We start from the raw sequence: 26,138 nt of genomic DNA, 5'->3' as shown, positions 1-26,138 counted from the left end.
GGTGTTTAAGGTCCAAGAACACTAGTGTGTGTTCTTGGTGTTTTGAAGAACACTTAAAGATCTAAGTTTAATAAAAAATGAATGGATGAAATGATGTATAACAACTAGATGTTAGGTTATAGCAACAAATCAAGTCGAGAAACACTTACGTTTTCGGGAGATTGGGTGAAGAACGGGATGCTAGTTGAGAGTGAATGGGGAGTAAACTTGAGGGTGGAAGTGAGAAATGAGGAGTTTGGGGAGTAAACTCATGCCTAAGGCATGATTTCACGGCCACATGGGAGTTTACGGCCCAAACTCTAAAAGTTTGGCCGTGAACTCCTTATTAGGGTGATAATGGTGGGTTTGCTACTCCAAGACTCGAGAAGGTACTTCATTTCACTCGTTCGTTTGATGAATAAATGCTAAAAACACTCAAACGGACTTTAAACTGGCTAACAATTATCAGAAAGGTAATTGACTTTTAATTGAAGTGCTCGACTTTAGGGTTTGTACTAATGAAAATTTCGGGTTGTCACAAGATTATACGAGACCTGAAGACGCTAGCATAACTTTCAGTTAGGCGTTTTAAATGCTTGTTGTGCAGTCTCAACAGATAAGACAATTGGTTGGATAGTTTCTGAATAACTTCCGAGTAGAGCACCAAGAATAATTTGATCTTGGCGGAACCAAAGGAGATAAGTCGGGTTTGATTTTGTGTTGTCGGTGGACATAACTTTTGGTGGAGCTTCAGTAGAGTCTTTTATGTAGCCGTCAAGACCAAGCCTAGTTAGGGTTGCGGCCACTTGCTTTCGCCATACAGGGAAATTGGTGACGGTGAGTATGATTGGAAAGTGAGTATGAGTGGTGACTTCAACAATGGACGTCATAGTGATTTTGAAATTTTGAAGGATCGAGATTTGGGAAGACTCGAAGGAGCTATATAAGCTTTGATACCATATCATAACATATAATTAGGAATGAATTGCTTGATTCTATTCAATTGATTTACATGCCTTATATAAGTTGAATAGACTGTTGAATACTAGCTATTCTATAGGAGTACATATAGGAACTATATTGACTATACAATTGAATATACAACTGAATAACAACTGGGTAATTCTTGTGCACATGTTGTATTCATGAGCTGGGCTGTTGTGTATTATAATTGAGCTCTGTATCATTGGGCTCTATATCCTTAATAGTCATGACATATATGCGACCACGACGTGGCATCCACATTTTGTACATTTTATTCTCTTTACTTCCTCCTGATGAGAGCTTCTAATCTCCAAGTCTCCGGCTATCCAATTTTGCTCTTTTTCCTATAGGAATATCATTTTGGCTACAAAATAGATTTCACACTTAATAGGTACCAAATATTAACCAAAATATAGCTAAATGTATTAAAATATCATTTATAATATATAATTAATTTTAGCAATATCAGAGTATACCATGGAGAGAGAAACCAAAATCACAAACAAACATATTAAAAAAAACCATAAATCCAAAAATTTAGTGGATTATTATTATTATTATTATTATTATTATTATTTAAATGCCACGCGACCATTTGCATATTCATCTTTTAATTATGTATTAATCGTATTTACCACAAATCTTTTTCATGCTCGTTTGGTATTTTTTTTCCTAGTAATACGCACGAAATTGAAAAAAAGAAAAAAATGAAACGCGTACATGGAATTGTAAAAGTTGAAAAGGAAAGTCCATGACTTGGTCTTCTTCGCCTTCTTCTGTCTCTCTCTTCATTCTTACCTTGCTAATAAAACCAAACAACGAATCCATTTGCACCTCAATCCCGATCGATAAACCTGGTTATCTGTGATCCATCACTTCAACTCTGGTAACTCTTTCGTTACAACCTTTCCCCTTCTATGCCAACTTACTATTGTGCTTTTTTGATTTTGTGTGAATTTATGTTTTAGATGCTATATGTGTCAAGTTTTCCGGTAGTTTGTCTTGTCAGTATTTTGTGCTTTCCATTTGTGTGAATTTGTGTTTTCAGATTGTATCCGTGTCTAGTTATCCGGTAGTTTGTCTTCTCAGAACTTGTCATTTTTTTAATCTTCGAATTGTGGATATTTCAAGAACTTTATCTGATTTAAAATCGAAATTAGTTGATTGATTGTGGTTGTTTCGATTATAAACAACTTAGCCTTTGTAGTTATGTTTCGGTTCTTCTCTTTTTGATAGAACTTTTGATTCCTTAAGTTGCTGTGAAATTTGTAACTTTTAAAGTTTGACTTATTATCAAACGTGGATAAATCTTTAGTTTTGTGGAGCCATATCAATACTATCAATCAGTTGTAATGATTATGATAGGAAAATAGGTATTATGAACTAAAAAAGTTGTAAAAACGAAACAAACATTCCAATTTTATTTGATGTAGGGAGTTGTTTTAGTCTTGCAGGTTTGACTTCGATTGAGGTAGCAATTGGTATGTGATATGTATCTGATATGTCTTTGGAAACTTGAACTGAGAGATTGTTAGTTAAAAGCTGTGGTATGTTTGAATGTAAAATTGTGGTTACATGTATGTGTTTTGCATTCTGTAATTCTTAGGAGTGTCCAATAGCAATAGGTCTCCCACATGCTTGTGCTAGTGTTAACTGGTAGAAAGGTGAGAATCCATAAGTACAAGCCTGGGCCCTGGGCATCATATTTCCTGCAATGGGAACATTGTGTTAATCATGGGACCTGTTTACCTTTTTTTTTTTTTGTTTTTTTTTTTTTTTTATAGTGTGTCATATTTTGATGTTCAGAAATGGAATTTGTTGTGAAGGTTCTTGTTATTTGACAATGGAGGAAGGTACAAAGTCTAAGGATCATTTGATATCAGCTGCAGCTTTTGTTGAAGGTGGAACTCAGGATGCCTGTGATGATGCTTGCAGCATATGCCTTGAAGCATTTTCTGAAAATGATCCTCACACGGTACATATTTGGAGTTACAGATATAACATGTCTTTTTCTTTCTACTTTATACCAAGTGTTATATTTTTCATTTTTTCTTCCTGCAGGTTACAGGTTGCAAGCACGAATTTCATCTTCAGTGCATTCTTGAATGGTAATCTTAATTGTGTTCTTCTTTACCTTCAAGTAAAAGGCTTTAGTCGAATCTTAACTTGTATGGATATATGAAAATAAGTCACTATTTGTATCTTGAGAAAAAAAATTGGTGGTTTCATGCCTTTACCTGACTGAATTCATTTTCATCCCATGTAATCATTCTGTTGGAAACATGATTATATACTAGTTATAGGGAGAGAAGGATCACGCCTCATGTGGATGTGGCTAAGAGCCTATCTATGTTAGGACTTGAAAAGGGGAATATCATTTTAGTATACTCAATATTATTTCTACATCATTCATATGAATTTGCAGTATAAAGGTAACATCATTTACAACAAAATATCATCTTAAACACAATTTGTGGATCTAGGAGAGCTTGATTTTGAGATTAGGCTGTTGCATGGCGAGAGACCTAGAGAGAAGTTAAGACTAAACATATTGGATTAAACCTTCAAGTGCCAAAATAAATTTGGTTCCAAATGAACAAGGATACAAGAATAATGATTAGTCGGTATTTGATAAGTTTGGCATTTCACATTAGCTAGTATTTTATCATCAAGAAACATGACTGTTGGCTTTTGAGTGTTCCACGTCTAGTTGGCATATGGTAGTCGATTGTATTGCATTGGATGTCAATGGGACAATTTTATCTTTTGTCCCATGTGTTCTGTTTAAAAGACGTTAATGTCCTTGTCATCAAACATAGCCCTAGAAAGTTTATGAGAGGAAAATAGGAATACATGATGGGGTTGGGGAGGCAGATGATATCTTCCTACAAATTTACTTTTATATGTTGAAGTTAAACAGGCTTTAGTTTCAACTTAATATTTATAGTTTTATGAGCATGGAGAGAAGATGAGATAAAGGTTTCAGCATTTATGAGGACAACACTTAAAGAAACGACGACGTACTTGTTCATTTAGGGACAGCTGAGTTTTGAATAAAATGTATAGGAAAGAACAACTTAATAGAAAAGTCAGGAAAGAAAGCTTTCCCCTCATTTGTTTTTTCCTTTCATTTTCGGTTGTGCCTGTCTTTTCTGAATTATATATATTGTACATGTCATTTATCTCAATCTAAAACATTTAATCGGAACATAAAGAAACAAGGCATTAATCTATTATCTGTTTGAGCAAGGCCAGGGAATGGATATCAACTTTTTAAAGTAAGACTGTCCTAACTCCTAACCTAATAAGAGTTTTCTCAACACCTATAAAGAATTATAAATATGCAAGCAATCACATACATCTACCATATCATTTCAGCTGAAACTATGTAACTTAATTTTGTAGGTGTCAAAGGAGCTCACAATGTCCAATGTGTTGGCAGTCCATCAGCTTGAAGGACCCTAGCAGGTTACTTTTTTCAGATTGATCACATTCTTTTCCTTCACATTCTAAATTAGAGAGAGAGAGATAGAGATAATTTCTTCCAGCATCGTCACTTGGAAAAGTGCCTGTGCCTGCCTTTATATTACTGTCTTATTTATTTATTTATTTTCACGATTCTTACATGATGATATCTTAATTTCCAGTCAGGAGTTGCTTGATGCTATAGAGCAAGAAAGAAGTATTGCAAATAACCCAGCTCTGAATGCAACAATATTTCATCATCCAACCTTTGGCGATTTCGAGTTACAACATGTTTGTATCAATCTATCTCTTTAGGACCCGTTTGTTACATAGGATAGGACTATACTAGGTTTGACATGCACTTGGATGGGACTGATTACAATGGACCAAAAACTGCAAATTTTTTTTGTCTCGCCCAAAAAGGTGGAGGACAATGTGCAAAAAGACATAAACGGCCACCTCATCCTCATCACCCAATATATCCCAAAAAATCTGGTCACTTTGAGTCCAATCCACCGCTCTCCATCTCTTGTTTGTGCAAAAGATGTGAATGCCCTCATTATCATCTTAATCATCAAATCCAGCCTTAGAAAGCCTTTCTAGTCCCACCCAAAAAGGCGCGGATCAGTAATCCATGCATGCCTCCTCAGCCCTGGAAAGTGGTCGTTTGTGCAATAGACCTACTCATCCTCTTCATCAGTCCAATAGACTCCCACCGAAAAAAGGTGAGACGGGGACTCACTCTCGCAAAAAAGACGTAAATGCCCTCTCGTCATCTTCATCAGCAAAAATAGCCCTAGAAAGTAGAAAATTTGTTTGTAGTGGTGGTACAGGTACTTAGTTGACATGATGTTGTTTTATGGTATGCAGTTGCCGGTTGGTGCGACTGATTCGGAGCTTGAGGAACGTATAATTCAGCACTTAGCTGCTGCAGCAGCAATGGGCAGGGCACGTCATATGGCTAGGAGGGAAGGCCACAGGACGAGAACATCTGCCCACGGGCAGGGGCAGGGGCAAGGGCAAGGGCGCCCTCGCTTTTTGGGTTTCTCTGCCCAACCTAGCGTACCTTCCCCTACTCGACCTACTGCCAGTGGCACTGATGATGTTCAAACCACCCCTACCCCTACCCCTACAATTGGATTGGGAACCGTGCATGAAGAACCTGTTCCATCCTCATCCTCTGTCCCTGCTTCATCATTCGTCTCCACCATTGTTCCTGCACGTCCACATGAACCACCTCCACCAGAAAGGTAACATATTATTCAATTTGAATGACAAATATGTAGAAAATTGATTAAATAGCACAAATGAAAAACCTTCAATATGTCCTAGTGTCTTTAGCCATGTTTTTTTTAAAGGTTATATTTATTTTTGACTTAGTGAATGCAGTAACCTATATATGAGTTTTTTTTTTTTTAAACATCATTTGTCTTGGCAACACTTAACCCAAACAGCACGTAACGGGAAAAAAAACAGGGTCTGCCTAAGTATTGCCTTGAGAAAATGACTGTAAGTGGAACAAAAGTTGTAAACAGTTATGACCTAACAGGGAAAGCCTTATTTCTCAGACTTTTTATTTCTTCTATTAAGTCATTATTTGTGCCTGAAGAAACGTTCATACTTCATATATAAGTAATCAGATTAAGTAATGTCCAACTTAAGTTGATTTAGTAAAATAGAAACAACACCTTACTCATATTCTGCAACATCTTTTGCTTTCTCTACGTTGAATGTTGATGCAACCTTACCTGATATATGTATGATCATATTCCTAATTGTATTAGTAGGTCAGGCAACCAAGATAGAGCAGGTCCTTCAGAAGCACACTCGTTTTCAGATTTCAAAACCCGAGTCAACGCAATATCATTGAGGTAATTATTAACAAACTTCAAGCTCATTTATTACACGCTATTTTCAGTTGAGTGAGGATGAAGGGGGAATTTGAGTCTTTTACACGGACGAGAGATACAGAGCTAAGTGCTTCTCCAACCCTATTCCACCTATCTGGGTGGGTGTGGGACAAAAAGTTGCAATCTTTGCTCCATTGGACGAGACAAGCTTCCTAGGGATGATGAGTATCAGTTCAGATTGAATTAGTCTTAGTCGAGTGGTGTCGTATTTTGTCCTACCAGTGCCAGTATCATTTGCATCTGTTTCATTTGGACTGTTTTTTTTTTTTTTTTTTTTTTTTTTTTTTTTTTTTTTTTTTTTTTCTAAAAAAAGATATAAGGACTCGATTACGAAGACCACAAAGAGTTGGAAAGAAAGATTATTTTCACGCAACAACAGCGCCGCAGATGATGGTTCTAAAGATAGGGGTGAGGGCAGTGCGACGTTATCACGTATGATGGACCATCTTCAACAAGACTTAGGACACGTGGACAGTACCACAAGTCCACGTGTCCAGAACACCAATAATTCTGCAAGTCGAAATGAGATTACAGGTTCAGCACCAGCACCAGCACCAAGTTCTGGTATAGAGTGAGGGTCTGATCTATAATTTTTCATATTAAGGATTGTATGATTAAAATACTACATGGATAAATTATATGCCATCTCTCGAGTAAATGTTATATGAATAAAGATTGTTTTTCATTTTTACTTTTATTTTAATTTTACAGAAAGAGCCATTTGAATGAGTAAGTCACCATTTACTCTTCTGTTTGATAAGTGACACGACCAATGAAAAATGATTTTTTACTTGACAAGCTCTATAATTTGAAACCCAAACCCTAAAAGTGGAAAATTAAAAAAGAAAACTGTTAATAATCGTGTTAAGTGTTGTATGAACAAAGGTTGTTGGTTTGAATGAACAGTTTTAATAAAAGTAAATAATTGTTTTTTTTTTTTGCCCTTTTGAATAGAGTCACGCCGAAGGAAAATGATAGTTATTTGAAAAGTTTATATAAATTATGGAAAAAATGAAAAGAAAGCATGAGCAAGTGTGGTTTATTTCAGAATTAATTTATAACCGTGAGAACATTTTATAACCATGAGAACATGGTTATAAAATTAATTAAATTTATTAAATTTTTATAATAAAAACTCAATATTATTAATCAATTATTTTAAATAAATTATTAATTAAGAAATACTTTTTTAATTATATAAAATTATAATCGTTGATTTAAATAAATATATGAAATTATATCACCTTATAATATATATATATATATATATATATATATATATATATATATATATTAATTTTATTTTATTTTTTATTCTAATGTTATTAATTTAATGTAATTAGAGTGTGAAATTTAAAATAAAGAATCAATCATTAATTTAATGTAATTAGAGTGAGAAATTTAAATTTTAAAATTTTAAATGGAGAATTAATAGATTGACATGTTGATTGATAGGTAACATCAATTATAATAAATGAAGATCTATTTTGCCACATGTCAATCACTCATGAGTTTTGATACACCTCATTTTATGATATTTTTGAAATAAATAATATCCACATGTCAATTTCTAAGTTTTTTCAATTTTAAAATTAAAAAGTCACATAATAATTTGATATTTATATATGCAAAATATTAAATGTAATAAATATGATAGCAATTGTAATTAATACGTTTTTTCTTTCCTTATTTCAAAATTTTATTAAAAAAAATATTTAATGTTTATATTTTAATATTTAGTTTTTTTTAATCAACCTATGTAATACACATGTTTTACACTTAGTATAATATTATTGAGGATTTCTAATATTCTGACACTTGCTAATAAGATAATAAATTTATTTATTTATTAGAATAAGGAGACGTTATATGTTATACTTGACTAGGGTGTGTTATACAAGTTTGAAACGCAACTGAAAAAATGAGCATGTGTTGCTAACTTAAGAAGTGTCTACATGATGTGTAATTAGGCTAAGGGAATTTGTATTTTTTGTTCTCGATAAGTCTTTTATGAGTAAATTGGCAAAATAAGTAATGATATATGTACAGATAAAATGTTATATAGTTAAATAGTATTTTTTAGATTGAATTAACAAGATGGCAAATCACGGATTTAAGTATAAGATGAAAAATTATATAAATATATGGTGAGCTCTTTGATTGTTCACTTGTAAAGATTACAATAGAAATGCTCCAATGTTAGAGAGAATATGAGCAAGATCAGGAAACTTGTTTGCTAATACAATGACTGCAACCACTATACACTATATATAGGAAAAATGTTTACTAATACAATGACTCCCACCACTATACATAGAGATTTAATATGATGTGGCTAATGACTAATCAAAAATAGATATGTAGGCCTATTAACATAAAAAACTGCTCACATTAACCTATGACATGGTTAGGAGCACTCAAAATAGTCTACACTATAACCTTATACCAAATGAGCATAATATGTTCTACCAACTCCTTCCATATCCTTCACTTTAACTCTATAGTTGACATTAACACTCAACTGAAACACCTATTGAACAAACTGGCGTATCTCCAACTCTTCCTCGCAGATCCAATAGAGTTCTTCACCAACCTGAGTTTTATGGTTTATATATTAATACAGGATGAGACGTACAAGTTAGTGAGGGTTCACTAGTCTGTATGGATGAGCCATCCAACTATAAGGAAGCGATGGCATGCCCATGGCCGCCAAATGGAAAAAGAGCATGGAGAGCCAGATTCAGTCCATGTATGATAACCAACAATATTTAGTATATTGGTTTAAATGATCCCTTGTGATTTTTTTTGTCTTTCAAGGGTATGAACTTATGTTTTTAGGTTTTAAAAGGTCATTATGGAAAATTTGAAGGGGTCACCCGGTAACCCCTATCCTAATCATCAGTCCATTATATCTTCTTCTCTCAGTCGACGATGCCATCGACATTCAAGAACCCAGCTCCGGTCAAGATTTCTCTAAATCGAAGCTTTCAAACCCATGTTTGTTCATCGAAACGCATACTGCCGTGTCCAACATCGCTATTCTTCACCATCTCTAGTCTTTAATCACCGATCGTCCTTCACCAACCATTACCACGCTGATGTTGTTAGGGAAAAATCGCTGCCCCTTTCCTTCACTAACCACCGCCATCTTCGCCTTCAAGGGTTCACCAACCATCGTGATGAGTAATTTTGTCTGTTAGAACTGAACTCGTTTATAAAATCGAAATGTTTGCTTGAAATCGGTATCTAAAATCGAGTTTCTAAGTTGAAATGTTTCTTGAAATCGGTTTCTGGAATCAACATGTTTGTTTAAAATCGGCATATGAAATCGATTTTCTAAATCAAAATGTTTACTTGAAATTGGTTTCTGAAATCATTTTTCTATGATGTTTGCATGAAATAAATTTGAGAATCAAATTGTTTTCTTGAAATCGGCTTCTAAATCCTAAAGCACTATTTTCTTCCAGAGGAACTACATTTCGCTGAAGGCAGAAAAGATGACCAAGGTACCACCTAATCTCTAATCTTCTTATCGTCTAAATCTGTTTCATCTTTGTCTCCACCGTAATCGTTGTCAAAACCCATATCTCGTGAATTTGAATATGATCAACAAAAACCCATCGATTTATGTGTACATAAATAATGAAACACCTGGTGCTGTGGTTTTTGGAGGTTGTGAATCAATGGTGGGTTTTGCTGCTATTAGATACCACACAAACTCACCTTGTAACCCATACAAACATACACCGCCAACTATATCATCATTCCTACCACCATCACACGGGAAAATCCAGTCAACACCGACACCCCCTTCTCTCTCTGTTTACACCCACCACTACATTAGGAAATCTCACCTACACTTTCCACAATTCTGCTTTTGGAATTAAAACGTAGGAGAAGTACATGGCGTTAATGATGAAGAAGCTCCATTGTTATTGTTTGTAAGCCCTCACGTCCCGATGTGAACTGATGGATTAATTCTATCTTCATGGCAATTAGGTTTTCGCTTATGTGGCAACGATGAGTCGACTCACCATCGAGTCATTATTGACCCACCTGCCTTGTTGGGCTACAGTGATAAAAATCATATATATATATATATATATATATATATATATATATATATATATATATATATATATATATATATATATATATATATATATATAGGGCCCGGTTCCTATGAGGAATCAAAAAATGGTTAGGACGACGAGGACAATTTTCCATCACCCATTTCATCAAACGCACAAACGTCAAACTAAAATACTTGGCTGTGGTGCGTTCGCATGCGACCCACGTTGTGACAACCCCAAATATTTCATATATAATTTCAGCAGTTTATCACTTCGTTTGGAAGTCAAATTCGTTTCCGCCATCTTTTAGCACAATTTAAAGTCCGTTTTAATATTCCGAGCCTTTCGCACTTAAGGAACAAGCGTTAAAAAGCACCCACTAAAGACCCAACACCAAAACAATGCCGTAAACTCCGACAGTAAACCCAGTAGTAAACTCGACAGTAAACTCGGTAGTAAACTCCGGCAATAAACTCGGCAGTAAACCCGACAGTAAACCCGACAGTAAACTCGGGCAATAAACTCTTGGGCAGCAAACTCACCCTATATAAGGAATTATTAGACTTCATTTGCACTCTTTCCACTCTCTCACTCTACCCTCTCTCTCTAAAAACCCGATTTCATCCAAGAATCGTCAAGTTTTCGACCCCAAATTGTAAGTTCTCTTACCCTAGAATGTGTTTAATTTTATTTCATGTCCATATAGCAATGAAATCACCCAAAAAGAGCATAAACAAGGTGTTTATGGCCCAAGAACTTCTTAGGCTGTAAACCCTTAAAAAGGGTGCCAAAATGCCCCTAACTCCTTCCTTATGCTTAGAGACTAGCTTAGATCATACCCTTGAAGTGTTATAAACCTTAAACATCAAGTTTTAGTGGGTTGAATGAGAGTTTACGGCCCAAGAACTTCTTAGGCCGTAAACTCCCTCGTGAGAATGCATTTGTGAAAAGTACACTATTCCGAAACACTCAGGACCCTCTATAGTTCTGCGTCGACTCTATCGCTCCAAGTATCCGTGACAGTGATACGGGACAAAACCCGAGACGTCAACAAACTTGTGTGCCCGTTCAGCACATGGCCCTATTGTGACATCCCCTAATTTCTCGGCCAGAAAAGACCGATTTAATTTATGCTTTTTAAAATAAAATCAGAGAAATCTTTTTAAAAGATATTGCGGAATTGGTCCCCAAACAAAATATGATAAAAGTTTATCAAAACCCTTCATTAAGAAGGTATATGTTTTCCATATATATATCAAAACCTCGGGATGTCATGTTCCGATACAGATCCAAAAGCATAAACAAGACATTATAAGTCTTTCAACAGTTATTTACAACTACTGGCCTATAATCCAAAAATCTCTCGTTGTCCTCCGACTATGCTCGGGGTTCACTACCTGTAACATAAAAAGCTGAGTGGGTCAGGCTTGGGAGCCTGGTGAGCATATAGGGTTTTCAACCCACAATAATAATAAACTTACTAAGTTCATTAATCAACAATAACCCTGATTACCCGTTCCCGTTATCCTCACTTTATGTCCCTAAACACTTGTCACAAGGGACCTAGCCTAAAGAATATCATCGGGATGGACACTACTGCTAAGGGGTTTCCTCAGCCATACATGTCCTAAAGGCAACCATGAGGGGGATGGAGTACAACGAATGAACACTCTTAGTTCATTAACACCTACAGGTTGCGGACCTGCTAATGTTTCCCACTGGACTGTCTAGAAAGTCCGTGGTCGTCATCCAAACTCCGCTAGATGACTGGATCTTAAAACACATCGAGGCCTCTCATCAATTTTATTTTATCACACATCACAATCTACCCATGTTCTACCCAACACATTTGTAGATAAAAATACTTATACAGTTTAAAACTTGTATAAAATATCAACACAACAATCACCTCAAATAAATAATTAATATATTTACACATAGCACGTATTATAAGGTAAATACTTCATATCTATGTGTAAAATGAAAGTGACTATACACTCACATGATTTGATGATAATCGGGCAGCAATTCGTTTCCTAAAACGATCGTTTCTAATAAAACCGGGAGTTTTATTGAGAAATCGGGCTTTGTAAAAGTCGGGCTTCGAAACCGAAAAGATAAATTTTCCGGGCTTCTCGGGCACTTCGTGGGGTATTCCGGGCTTTACAATCGATACCGGGGCTTTGCGGGATGTTAATATGAAGAAAATATGGGTTTAGGGGCTAATTATGGCAAAATTCCAAAAATACCCGAGAGGTCTCGCACCCTCCTATTTATAGGGGGAAGCTTCTGATCGGACGGTCAGGAGTCTTCTGATCCGACGGCTGAGAAGGCTCGCAGAGGGGGAGGCTCGCATGAGGGTTGCGCGTGCGAAGGGCTCTCTGGCGGCTTGTGATTGGACCGAGGTCTAGGGTCCGAAGTAGGGGGTTCGTGGCGCCTGCGAGGGTTCGGACTCATGAGTCACTACACACGCGTCGGATGCGAGGCTCGCCACCGAGGCTTCTACGTGTAGTCAGCGGATTGGACCGCAGTTCGGACTCGGAAGGAAATGACACGCCTCGCCAGGTGGCTTCGTGACTCAGCAGCCTGGTGACTCAGCAGCTTCGGTGACTCAGCAGCCCGATGACTCAGCAGGACACGTGTCACATGCGAGGCGAGGGTGACGTGGCAAAGTGTGACTATGCGAAATTTCTCGGTTTTCGCGCCAAAACTTCTAAAATCCATAACTTTCGCATACGAGCTCCATTTTTGACGTTCTTTATATGCACGCGTAGCTAAAATTACGATCTACAACTTCCGTTTAGACTTTGTCGGCTAATTTTGACTTTAAATTTTATATTATTATTTTTAACAGACCGGGACAGGAAATCCGTTAAAAATTCATAACTTCTTCATCCGACGTCCGTTTTCGTCAGACTTTTTACCATTGTGCTCCTAATGACGAGACCTTCAATTCTTGGTTAGGTTGTGTCGGCTAAAAATCGCTCGATCTAAAATTCGAGTTTTTAGCTGTCTACTGCTACGCTGAAACTTCGAAAAATCATAACTTCCTCATACGAAGTCAGATTTGGGCGTTCTTTTTATCGAACTTCTCGGTTTAACGAATACTACGACTTTCGTTTAGATTACTAAGGCTAAAAAGTAGTTTATCAAAAACTCACTTTTTACGACATTCAGCACCGTGCCGGTTTTGTCGCGAAACTTCGACAGGTCATAACTTCTTCGTTATAACTCGGATTTTGGTATTCTTTATATCCCCGAAATCCTTGTTTCGACCACTACAACTTTATGTAAAGATATCGGGCTTATCTCACACTTTAATTTTGACACTTATTTTTATTCTTAATTAATTAAGCCCTAATAATTAAGCATAAAACACATAATTCACATAATATTCACATAACTCCTTTTCATTTCTTCAAAATGAGTTACAAAGGTTAACCTAGACTATCAACTCAATATAAATGCCTAGGCTAGAAACACGAGTGTTACAATATTTACTGAGCTTTAGTAAACTATGACGAATAGTCTTATCAATCTTTTGTGGTGGATTGAATCAGTGCACAAGACTGTGTACTCGATCCCTTAGTCCTTTACTTGACTCACACATCCATGTGACCAAGTAATTAGTCTTAATTTTTCCAATACTTGAAAGTTTTCATTCATCATGCTATACACCTTTCATGATTCCAAGTTCCGGTCCAATTGAGAACTTGGGTGATGAGAATCTTTCCTTATTTGGTAAATTTAGACATTACCACAAATGAAAGAATCAATTTCATATTTCCACTCTTGCTATTAATGGAATCATATAAGCAACAATTTTTCCTCAAATGCCATTGTAAGGATATTTTAAAATAAATAAAATCAAAATTTTGTTTTATTTTAAAACTTTGCGGAAAAACTTATCCTTACAATCTATATGAAAACTTGTTGTTATCTATTCCTAAGCAATATCTCATAACTCCTAAGAAGTAGCTCAAGAATCCGATCTTCAAGCTACGCGATAGAAATCCATCTACGCGATCAGATTCAACATATTCTTTCTTTAAGTTTCTTTACTTTTCTTTGATTCTATCAACATGTGACCCAGTCACATCATGTATCAAGAATCTCAGATTAGAAACTTAGCAGAGTTAGATAGTGGACTTTACCTGAAGTAGAGTCATACTTATTGACTTCAACATCCTTAGGTAAATTTGGCAGCTTCGCAACCAATGCCCCTTTCTTTGGCAATATAAACATATGGACCCTTTGATAATGGTACACGGGACTATCACAGACTTAACTTTTCTCTTTACCATTTGGTCAACCTAGTTGACTATGGCCGATCCCTTTCCATTGGGAAGAGAATGCTTTTCTGGATTTCCTGTGTCACTATTGTCAATGTCCATCAAGTTTTAAGGAAGTTGATCTTAACAAATAGATAAGATCATTAAGGGTCTTGTCATAGTCTGTTTCATAGGTGTCCCAAAGGAACTCACTATGTGACTTAGAAAGTGATTGAACCACCAACTTTCTCAAGACTTTGACACCCAACTCTCTCGGCTTGTCAATATGTGACTACATCTTCAAGATGTGATCACACCTAGACCTTACCTTGCCAATAGGGCTTGAGTGACCTTGAACTTGTGGGTTAGGGAGAATAATTGGAGGAGGTGAATGAAGGATGATTTCCAAGGGACATCATCTTCATTTAGGAAAGCTTGTTTCAAGAGAATTGGGAAGATCATAAATGTCTAAACCAGACATGTTTTGGGAGATATTCAAGATAGTTGATCTAAAGTCCTTAATATAACACCCAATATGAAATATTAAGGCTAGGACCCAACAAACTATTTTATAACTTAGAAGAGGGATGCCGTAATCCAAGCTATAAAATATTTGAAGGTAGGTGAATGACGATTCACCAATTTCCACCATGAAAAACGAAATGTATTATTAGGTCTTAATTGGTTTTTGAAACTCCTAGATCTTTGAGATTCATTGAACTGTTCAATGTCATGTTTCAATCTCGAGTGTGCCCTTCAGGTTTTGTGACTGGGATGCCGAGGATCACAAAACAAGGTGTGAAGTAACCATGCAAATTACTTGGTACCCTTAAGTGTTTACCCCTCAATCGATGTGCCGGTTAACCACACACGCTCCATCGATACTATGATAAACATTAAGTTACCCTTTGCCTACCTTGTTAAATACAAGTTAGTGTGCCGGTTAACCACACACGCTCCACTAACCGACTTAAACAAAGTGCAAAGTGTAATTTCATGGATTAGCACCTTATTCACATTTTCCTAAGTAACTAAGATTGGGTATTATTAAGAGTTTAGTTACTTAGTATTTATCATTAATACTTTTAATGAAGGGAGAATTATAGTCCTGTCAAACCCGTTCGGCTAACGACCCTCCACTAGTCAAGCAAGCGGTGGGTGAGAGTGGACACCCATTAAGTTGCCATTTTATAGGCAACAACCTTATACCTACCTTATAGACCGGCTTTGTGAATGAGGCGTACTAGCGGTAAGACCGACTTTACTCTTATACACACACACACACACACACACACACATATATATATATATATATATATATATATATATATATTATTAACTTATAATATTATAAAGTATAAGGGTTGAATTTTAACTTTTTAAAATTCTAAGGGCTAACTTGGAATTAAAGTATTCATAAGAGAAAACTTTACAAATTCCAAAACTTGAGGGCAAGTTTTGAAACTATTCAAAACTAATTAATTCCATAACTTATGTGTTTAAAGTAGTTTTAATCCAAAAACTCTTCAAGTTCCATAACTTGAGGACAAGTTATGGAACACTTTAAACTAATAAAAGAATTAACTTTTTCTTTATCTTATAACTTATGGAATTAATTAAGGTTACACTTTTTTTTATTTATTATTTAATGAAGAGACTCTTGGTCCTCCATAACTTGAGGACAAGTTATGGAGTCATAAACCCATTTAATTAGAACTAGACTCTTCATTTTTGTAACCTTTGCCAACTTTTATGAGTTTTATGAAACTTAAATGTGACTTTTCATATAACTTGAGGACAAGTTACAAAAACACATTTTAGAATAAACTCTTAGATTAATTTGGATTGAAAACAACTATTTCACTCAACTTTTCTATTAATCTAAGCAACTCATAAGAACAAGATAATTCAAATCAAACTTTTTCATGTAATTAGTCTAAACCTTAAACTAATACAAAACATGAATCTATTGACAATTATCTTTGAAATTGGATTAGCATGAACATTACCACATCAAAAACAAGTTTATAAGTTCAAAAACATCTTAGGGTAATGTTCCTAGTCCAATTCCAGCCAAAAAAGTCGAATTTATGCTGTCTGGGGGTCCAACTTGTCGAGTGCACGAACCAACTCGGCGAGTTGGATGCATTTTGCCTTGGACTCAGCGAGTCCATTCATGGACTCGGCGAGTCTGCTGGGCAGCAGCATCAAAACTCGATTTTTCAGCTCCTTTTGCAAGTATAACAAGAAAACATTCCTAGGCTCTGATACCACTGTTGGATTTTGAGCATTCTAATACTCCTAAGTGTACATGCAACCCTAAATACCTTGGATCTATATTTTCTCTATTATACATATAAATATGAACATCCAAGGTATTATCCTAATCTAGCATATAAAATAATGAATATAACAAGATAGAATACATACCTCTTTCATGTAGAAAGTCTTCATGAAGCTTGAGTGCCAAGTGCCCCAAGTGTGACACCTCAAATGGTTCACACAACACCAAATACACTTGGAATAACTTGAGCGAATTCTACACTTCATAAAATCGGCTAGCCCTTCTCTAGAATGATACTAGTCGCCGATTTTGTCAAGAATAAGATCTTTATATAGTGTTACAATTAGGGTAAACCCTAATTGTCATGACTTTCCATTTCCTTGGATCCATGGGTTCAAATACACCATGGAGCATCCATGGACCATCCTATGGGTTTTAGCCCAACTTGATTATCCATGGAGCATTAGCCCACTATACAAGTATGGATGATTTACACAATCAACCCATATATTTAATTAGTCTTCTTTTGATCACTTAATTAACCCTAGATTAATTCTTGATCAATACTAGTTAAATAATCTTATTATTCTTATTATCAATATACTAGAACTTATAATATATTAATAACCATAAGTGTCTTATTTCTCTCATTATAGTCTATCCAAGTGCATTATGCCATGCAACCCAAATGGACCATGCCGGGTCGGGTGAAGTCTTACCAATTATAGTTATGGACTTAGACATTAATCCAACACCTGTTCCTCGTTTGGTTGTGGATTTAGGGCGGAGTTGCTCAGTCAATAGTCCTTCCCCACCTTAATTATACATGACTAGTGTATGCTAAGCGATTATAGAAAGACCTCGTGAGAATCCATTTGTGAAAAGTACACTATTCCGAAACACTCAGGACCCTCTATAGTTCCGCGTCGACTCTATCGCTCCAAGTATCCGTGACAGTGATACGGGACAAAACCCGAGACGTCAACAAACTTGTGTGCCCGTTCAGAACATGGCCCTATCGACCCTCATTCCATATCATGTTGATGTATGCCAAATTCGACGCCTCTATCAATCATGGTTCGACGTAGTGCAACCATGTGTAAATTCCTAGTGCTGTGTAAAAAGAACTTTCACCATAGCTGTTTTGGCAAATAAGAGTTCCTCCAGACTTAATAATAAAACCTAATACAATCCGTCGGTCGTCTCTCTCATCAAAAACCTTACGAAATACCCCGGAGTAGGGTATCGTGCGTTGTTAACCAACCTCTCCTTAGGCAAGATAGAACCCGAAGCGAAAGACACTGCCGGTATTCCAGAAGATGATAGCCACTCGAAACCCACTCCGTAGATCCCCCAGAAAGACCCTTAGCACCTCGCAATCAGATTCGTGAATCAAGAGAAGGAACTCATGGGGATTAACTTGCTACTACTGAGTACATGCATTAGAGTGGTATATAATTTATATCAATACGATTTAAGATGTGTGCCTCCTCCCTACTCCCTGTTCCTTGTTCGGGTGTGGGTCTGGGGTGAGGCCATACAACTGAACGTCCCGTCGATCTCAATTATATACGGCTTGTGTACACCAAGTATTAGTGATTAAGCCGAGTATGAGCTCTACCACGAACCTTGTAATGAGATCCTTCACCCTATCCCATAGAATAAGGGATTAGAGTCAAGAGAACCACTGCGGGTTGAGCTACTAAAATGACCACAAATTCGAAATTTGTCGTCATCCCGGATAAGCAAGCATAGTAGCTGACACCTTCAGTTAGTAAAGTAACTCAAGTTGTAAGAGTCAAGAATGTTGACTACGACCATCCATTCATGTTTAACCCACGAATTAAGCATCTCAGTAGTGAGCCCAGAAACCTGAAAGCTATGACAGGTTAAACTCTGAGAAGAGTGGATGAGGAATTGAAAGTTCCGAGTGATGGAACCCTATGCTCTCCAGATTTAATTCAGATCGAGGAAACTCAGAAACAACAGAAGATTAGATTGCAAGGGATACACTCACTACTCAGGCACTTCGTCCACCCTGTTACCGACAAGTAGTGCCTAGGACACCCCGCCTCCTCACGTGGAAGAAGTCACCGTCGCCCTGTAGACGATAGACTGCATTGTCCGCAGTGTATTCTAAAATGCCAAAAACCAAAGGACAACCTCCGCAGCTAAAAATACTTGAATAAATTACGAAAGTAGGTTGCGTCAAGCCTTATAACCCAGATCCCGAAGAGATTATAGACTCGACACCAGTCTAGGTGTTAGCCGATGGGTTATACAAGAACACGCGCTTTTTGCAACTGGAATGAACCGACACCTTGGAGAATAGGGCATGTTTTAGAGATTCATTGGACTACTAAGTGTTCCAAGGATACTATCTCACACAGAAATAGTAGAACCACCTCCCGAGACAGTCCAACACTTCAGAAAATCTCTAAAGGGCTAAGTTAGCCCTGAACAGAGACTGCTATTCGTGAAGCAGCATAGTGAGTAAGAGCATGATTCGTTCCGTTTAGGGATCGTGCTGTGAAAGCATCTATATGATGATAATGAAAATCTAAAATTCCAAAACAAACGTCTGGTAAAACCCTATCTCACTGACTACGAGAGAGTTTGTTTGAAACACCTCAAGAGTTAGAAGTGCAGGTCCATCTTGCACTAGGTTGAGATAGATGTCACGAAACCAATAGAGGCCAGAACATAGCCGACACATCCAACGATCCAGATGACCTCCGGGAGCCAATCAGTAGGAAATGCAAATTCAAGGATAACCATAGTCTTCTAGGAACCAACCCGAAGAACTACACCCCCGGTATGAGAGAACTTTTGGAACTTCAAAGTGGCGATCATGGTAGTGATGATCTCACCATAGAGATAAATTATGTTCTAAGTACTGAAAAGCTCTATCTTTCCGAGAGCTTAGGACCTTCCGAGATTCTCGATAAGAATCGGTCCAACCCCCGTCGGACATCAACTACTTTTGGAATTCCATAAATCCCGCCTCACATCTATCCATGTCTTAGATTTAAGAAAGTACCGGTCTGACGTAACACACGAAATCCCACTCGTCAAGAATCGAAATCAATAGGAACAAAACTTTGTGTGAAAGAACCTATAGGAATCATGAACCAAGCGATCAAGCAAACGAAACGAAGCCACATCCCGTTAAGTGAAGGTTCGCTGGAACGCCAAGCGAAGATTGGAGTTTACTTGGGAACGCGAGGGCCAACCGAATAGGAAGTACCCTCATCTCTTTACTCAATTGTTCATGCCTACTTCCTTGCTTAAACTCTAATTTCGGGACGAAATTCCCTCTAACGGGGGGATGAGGTGACAACCCCAAATATTTCATATATATAATTTCAGCAGTTTATCACTTCGTTTGGAAGTCAAATTCGTTTCCGCCATCTTTTAGCACAATTTAAAGTCCGTTTTAATATTCCGAGCCTTTCGCACTTAAGGAACAAGCATTAAAAAGCACCCACTAAAGCCCCAACACCAAAACAATGCCGTAAACTCCGGCAGTAAACCCGACAGTAAACTCGGTAGTAAACTCCGGCAGTAAACTCGGCAGTAAACCCAACAGTAAACCCGACAGTAAACTCGGGCAGTAAACTCTTGGGCAGCAAACTCACCCTATATAAGGATTTATTAGACTTCATTTGCACTCTTTCCACTCTCTCACTCTACCCTCTCTCTCTAAAAACACGATTTCATCCAAGAATCATCAAGTTTTCGACCCCAAATTGTAAGTTCTCTTACCCTAGAATGTGTTTAATCTTATTTCATGTCCATATAGAAATGAAATCACCCAAAAAGAGCATAAACAAGGTGTTTACGGCCCAAGAACTTCTTAGGCCGTAAACCCTTAAAAAGGGTGCCAAAATGCCCCTAACTCCTTCCTTGTGCTTAGAGGCTAGCTTAGATCATACCCTTGAAGTGTTATAAACCTTAAACATCAAGTTTTAGTGGGTTGAATGAGAGTTTACGGCCTAATCACTTCTTAGGCCGTAAACTCCCTCAAATGGTGCAAAATGTGCCCTAATCACCTCACCTAGCCTTGGGCATTAACCTAGAATTACACCTCTATGAATTAGGGAGTTAAATCAACGATTTGGCACTTCATGCCATGAGTTTATGGCCGCAAACTCATGGGGAAGTGGTCCCCAGGCCGTAAACTCCACACAAGACCATTTTTGGACCGTAAAATCACCCAATCTCTTGTTTAGGCCTTGGAACACTTAACCACTTAAGTTATAATAGTTTTAAGACCCATTTGGTGACCCAATTGAGAGTTTACGGCCAGGAGTAAACTCCCCTGGGCCGTAAAATCCAACAAATATGGTCATTTGACCATACACCTCCGTATAAGACTTTACACTCCTTTGTTGCAACCCGATAGCCTCCTAGCACTTGACCAAAGTGTTTTCCTCACATTAGGATGTTTTATACGTGTTTAATTAGTGTTATAATCACTAATTATATGTAAACATATGTCTTCATATGATATTAGGGTCATTAAGTGTGTTCAAGTCTTCACTTGACACCAAGCACTCAACCGACACTTCCATCCGATCCACTCGCTGCAGGTGAGTTCATACCCCTGAATTAACCTTTTAACTTATTTTAACTGCTTTTATAGGGTGGAATGGAAGTTGAACTATACAGTTATTAGATAAATCACATGTGATTAATAACTATATAGCAAATGGATTTTTACATGTTAAACTGCTTCATCTAACAAAAGGTTTTCCCAATATCGCTTTCAACTCTTGTTAAAGTATGAATTTCTCTTTTAGATTATCATAAGTATTCGAAAGGTTTTCCAAAGGTTTTCCAAAGGTTTTCAAAGTTTGATTTATAGAATGACATCAAGTCGTAATTTCTTGTTAAAGGTTTTCCAAAGGTTTTCAAAGTTTGATTTATATAATGACATCAAGTCGCAATTTCTTGTTAAAGGTTTTCTTCACTTAAACTATTTTATCGAATCATTTTCAAAAGCTTGTTTTATAAACTGACATCGAGTCATAAATTCTTGTTTATAAAGTTTTCCAAAAGTTTTACCCAAGTTTCTGTTATGCTTTTAATTCGTTAAATGCATGCCTATATTTGTATAGTTATATAAATAATGTTTAAAGGACTTAGGAAGTCTAGTTCGCCCTATTTCCTTTTCCTCGTTGGGATGTGGTCTGGTGGGTATCGGTTATCTGTCCGAAGGTCGTTTAAATATTAGTTATATATCATGTATACATGTATGGACATAAAAGCTCTCTCTCTCTCTCTCAGCCAATTTATCGCCTTGAGTAGTACAAGCATCCTTCTATTATTCATGTTTCTGGAACCCTAGTAACTATTACAGGAATAGTTAGGAGACTCTCTCTCTCTCTCTATCTATCTATCCCTCTATCTCTTTCTCTATCTCTCTCTATCTCTCTCTATCTCTCTCTCCCTTTTACTTTAGAATGTGGCACACTATTTCCCTCTACGACGCTTCATTGCGCCAACGCCGTGTAACCAGAGTCTCTGGGAAAGAGAGCGAACATCATGTGTATAGATCTATACGGGACTGACACTCCCACACCCAGACTACTAGCTACAGTCTGTGCCGGTAAGGCCCATGGGTGATATAATGCCACTACCTGTACGCGTGACCTGGAGGGTCATCAGATACTCTATCATCGATCAGAATGGTTACATACGAGTTCACATTCACCCTTTGTTTTAGACTTTGCTAGTTGTATCGTTCATTTCGATACTGTCTATAGTCTGTGCTTCCTTTTGTTAGACTGAGCCAGGCGTATCATTCATTCGATACCCTCCTGGAGTCTATGATTTCTTTTGCTTTAGTCAGTAGTATTACTGCTGAGGTATATGTTATTTTCCCCTAGTATTTTTACTTGTGATCTTTTCGCAATTCCTTTAAAGTCAAAACTGTATTTTGGTAATAATAGTATTTTGGGGAAATTACTCCTAAAAACCTAAATCTGTCGAGTCTTGGTAGAAGACTGCTTTTATTTAGAAAATATAGGATTTTCTGGAAGAACGCTAATACACCGTAGATTCTAAACTAGTCTCTTTCATAAAGTTATTTTGAATAAAAATGTGTATTTATACAAATGACACTATATACTTATAAACTCACCAGCATTATAAAAATGCTGATACTCGCTTTCAAAATAACTTGTATTCTCAGGTCATTGATAGTCAGGTACATCCCGGGAGCTTGTGTAAAGTCAGCCTAGAACCAAGCGGCATCTATACTATGTTCTGTATTTACTTTTGATGTTTCTATGTAATGTAACCTATGTAAAATTATTACTATTAACGCAATGGTTGTTGTACTTTGTTTACTATACTGCATATGTTGTGATACTTGACATGACGTCCTCCACCCCATAACGTATTCCGCCGTTCTCGGTTTTGGGGTGTGACACACGTCAATGGTAACTAATACGGACTCAAGGATTTAATCACGTGCGACAAACGTCCATGAAACGTCATTTAAGTGAGTTTTATTGTTTTTTTTTCAATTTTTCGTTAAGAAAATACAAAATAAAAATTTAAATAGATATATACTCGGTTTTAAGGTTTTTATTTTTTTTGGTTTTCTTTAATTTTTTTTGGTTTATTTATTTATTTTTTCTTGTTTTTTTTTTTCATTTTTTAATTATTATTTTTTCTCGTTTTTATTTTTTAAATATCTTTACTACATGTTTGAAGATACTAGTGTTTTTCTTTATTTTTGTTTTTATTTTTTTGATTATTTTTATTTTTTTTTATTTTTTGATTTTTTAAACTAAATATCGGTTTAAGTTTATAATGTTTAACAATTATAAAATTTTAAATAAGAAGAATATTAAGGATTATAATATTTTTCGTTCATACTTTTTTTGAATCATATTATTTTTGTATCATAAAATTTTGAATCAAATTATTTTGAATAATAATATTTTAAATCAAATCATTTTTGAATCATATGATTTTGGATCAATAATATATTTAATTAAATATTATTTTTGTTCAAAAACAATTAAGGATCATTATATATTTTGAATCATTTAATTTTAAATCATAAAAAATATAACTATGGATTATAAAATATTTGAGTATAAATATTTTTAGATTATAACAACTTAGGAATCATAAACAAGTTGAATAAATTTTTTTTTTGAATCATAAATATTTTGAATTATCACATTTTGGATCATGTTCAACATTTTTCTTAAAAAAATTAATATTTCTTAAAATTAAAAATAAATACTTCAAAAACTTATTTTTGAAAAATTCTTTTTACAAAGTCACTAGTATATTGATTAGAAGTATCCATTAAATTTTTATAATTTTTGGAGAATTTTTTTTCTCGGTTATATATATATATATATATATATATATATATATATATATATATATATATATATATATATATAAACCTTAAAAATCAAAAAAAATGCATAAGGAAGCGGGTGGAAAAAAAAAGTTATGACAAAAAAATGAAGGGGTAAATGTCACTATAGCCCATTCAACCATCGTCATTTATCCTATTTGGTCACTAAAGTATTTTTTTTTGCTTAGTAGGTCATTATACTTACAACTTACATGTCTATTAAGTCATTTTCGTTAGTTTTTAATAGATCTTCCGTTAACCAGTTATTATAATTTACAAGAATGGTCCCTATGATTTCAATTTCTTTTGTGGTTGGTCATTTGCTAACATCGTTCGTCACATGCACCACTACCGTTCTTGAACATGTTGTAAAGTTGCTTGTTCTTGAATATTGGAACTACCTGACCTGTTTTTTGTCTTCCAGTCGATGTAAAGTTGTTTGTCTGAACCCGTGGATCTCTGAAAGCTCACAATGTCACCCGCTTTTAAGTTCTTTTCCTTCACGAATCGACTCCAACCTTTGGTTAAAATGTAGCTCTGGCTACTATTAAAGTATGAGTAACGAAATCATGAAATCTCCATACTTTCATCCCGATGTCTTCGAAATGTAAAAGAACACCTTTGGAAGTGCTTCTCTGCATGCTGCTTTGGTATCACTAACCGGTTCAGTTTTCCAATGTCGTTGGGGTGACTGTCTTCTTAAAAAGTTGTTCCCGGGCGTTGACCAGGTTGTCACCCGATCTATACCCGTTTGTAAAAGTTTTTTTTTAAGCTGCAGCTTCTCTTACTTTGTTCTATTTCATCATTGTATGTGTGTTTCCTCAACATATCAACGATCTCAGCTTTTGAATGAGAATTCAAGAAACTAGCTTCCAACCTCGCTTCATTGGTGTCAAGAACCATGCTGCCCCCACTGTCGATCAGTGGAGGCATAGTCACCAGTGCTGCAACTATTGAAGTTGCTTCCGTAGTTGTTCTTTGATCATCAGTGGAACTTCCTTCCATTATAATTAGTGTTCTTAAAGGAGAGAGTAGCAAGAAGAAGAATGAGGTTTTATATATATATAGAGAGAAATATGATATATATAAGTTGGCTGTAAGAGAAAGGCTGAGTATAATAGTTGATGGGGTTGCCCAATGTGAAGGGTGGTGGTTGTCGGAATTGAACGGTGGCGACGTCGGTGATGAAGTATGCTGGTATGGACCAACCACGAAAGAAATTCAGATCATAGGGACCATTCTTGTAAATTATAATAACTGGTTAACAGAAGATCGGTTAAAAACTAACGAAAATGACTTAATAGACATGTAAGTTGTAAGTTTAATGACCTATTGAGCAAAAAAAATACTTTAGTGACCAAATAGAATAAATGACGATAGTTGAATAGGCTATAGTGACATTTACCCAAAAATGAAGTGGGTGGAAAAAAAACACCTGGTTGCAACGACCAACAACACATCACAACAAATAGTACCCACTCGCCAGTCACAACTAGCTGATGATAACAGAACACAACCACCACCATGGCGAACACATGCAAACACCTGGTCTCCAAGCACAATCATACTACCTCCTCGGCAACAAACGACGACTCACCAATTTGCTCCTACGGCAAACGTGGCACACATTCTGCTCTTTGCACAACAACCAATGTTCAAACCCTACTTCCACCACTTTCAAGGAGTCCCCCCTCAAGCACCACAGTCGCAAGGCCAAAATACCAATACAACACTAGAGCATGGGGAAAACTTACGCACGCTAGGGCAACGAGACTTTAACTCTCT

At 36.3% G+C, this 26,138-nt stretch overlaps 1 protein-coding gene and 1 pseudogene across 4 annotated transcripts; one reads left to right on the top strand and one right to left on the bottom strand.

Moving 5' to 3' along the window:
- The first annotated feature begins 1,693 nt into the window (after positions 1-1,693).
- LOC145086508 (E3 ubiquitin-protein ligase RHF2A-like) lies at positions 1,694-7,029 on the top strand. 4 transcript variants are annotated; one of them, XM_079024288.1, is made up of 9 exons: positions 1,694-1,849; positions 2,410-2,510; positions 2,790-2,938; positions 3,025-3,071; positions 4,369-4,431; positions 4,611-4,719; positions 5,299-5,678; positions 6,213-6,299; positions 6,652-7,029. In XM_079024288.1, exons 3-9 carry the CDS (start codon positions 2,807-2,809, stop codon positions 6,911-6,913), a joined length of 1,080 nt encoding a protein of 359 aa, XP_078880414.1. In that variant the 5' UTR covers positions 1,694-1,849; positions 2,410-2,510; positions 2,790-2,806; the 3' UTR covers positions 6,914-7,029. The 4 variants fall into 4 exon arrangements, with proteins under 4 accessions (XP_078880414.1, XP_078880416.1, XP_078880413.1 ...); XM_079024290.1 differs by lacking the exon at positions 2,410-2,510 and having other exon boundaries at positions 6,216-6,299; XM_079024287.1 differs by lacking the exon at positions 2,410-2,510.
- Positions 7,030-24,701: 17,672 nt separating this feature from the next.
- Positions 24,702-25,358, bottom strand: LOC145089399 (AP2/ERF and B3 domain-containing transcription factor RAV1 pseudogene; annotated as a pseudogene).
- Positions 25,359-26,138: the final 780 nt, after the last annotated feature.

The sequence above is a fragment of the Lactuca serriola genome, chromosome 2 (genome assembly GCF_051521515.1).
Source record: "Lactuca serriola cultivar US96UC23 chromosome 2, Lser_US96UC23_V15, whole genome shotgun sequence".
Taxonomy (NCBI): domain Eukaryota; kingdom Viridiplantae; phylum Streptophyta; class Magnoliopsida; order Asterales; family Asteraceae; genus Lactuca; species Lactuca serriola.
The sequence above is the reverse complement of the archived record's forward strand: the minus strand, read 5'-3'. Positions and strand labels throughout refer to the sequence as shown.

Coding starts and splice junctions, on each gene's coding strand:
- LOC145086508 (XM_079024287.1), top strand. CDS start 2,807: ATGGAGGAAGGTACAAAGTCTAAGGATCATTTGATATCAGCTGCAGCT. Junction 3,072..4,368: donor CTTCAGTGCATTCTTGAATG/GTAATCTTAATT, acceptor TTAATTTTGTAG/GTGTCAAAGGAGCTCACAAT. Junction 4,720..5,298: donor GCGATTTCGAGTTACAACAT/GTTTGTATCAAT, acceptor TATGGTATGCAG/TTGCCGGTTGGTGCGACTGA.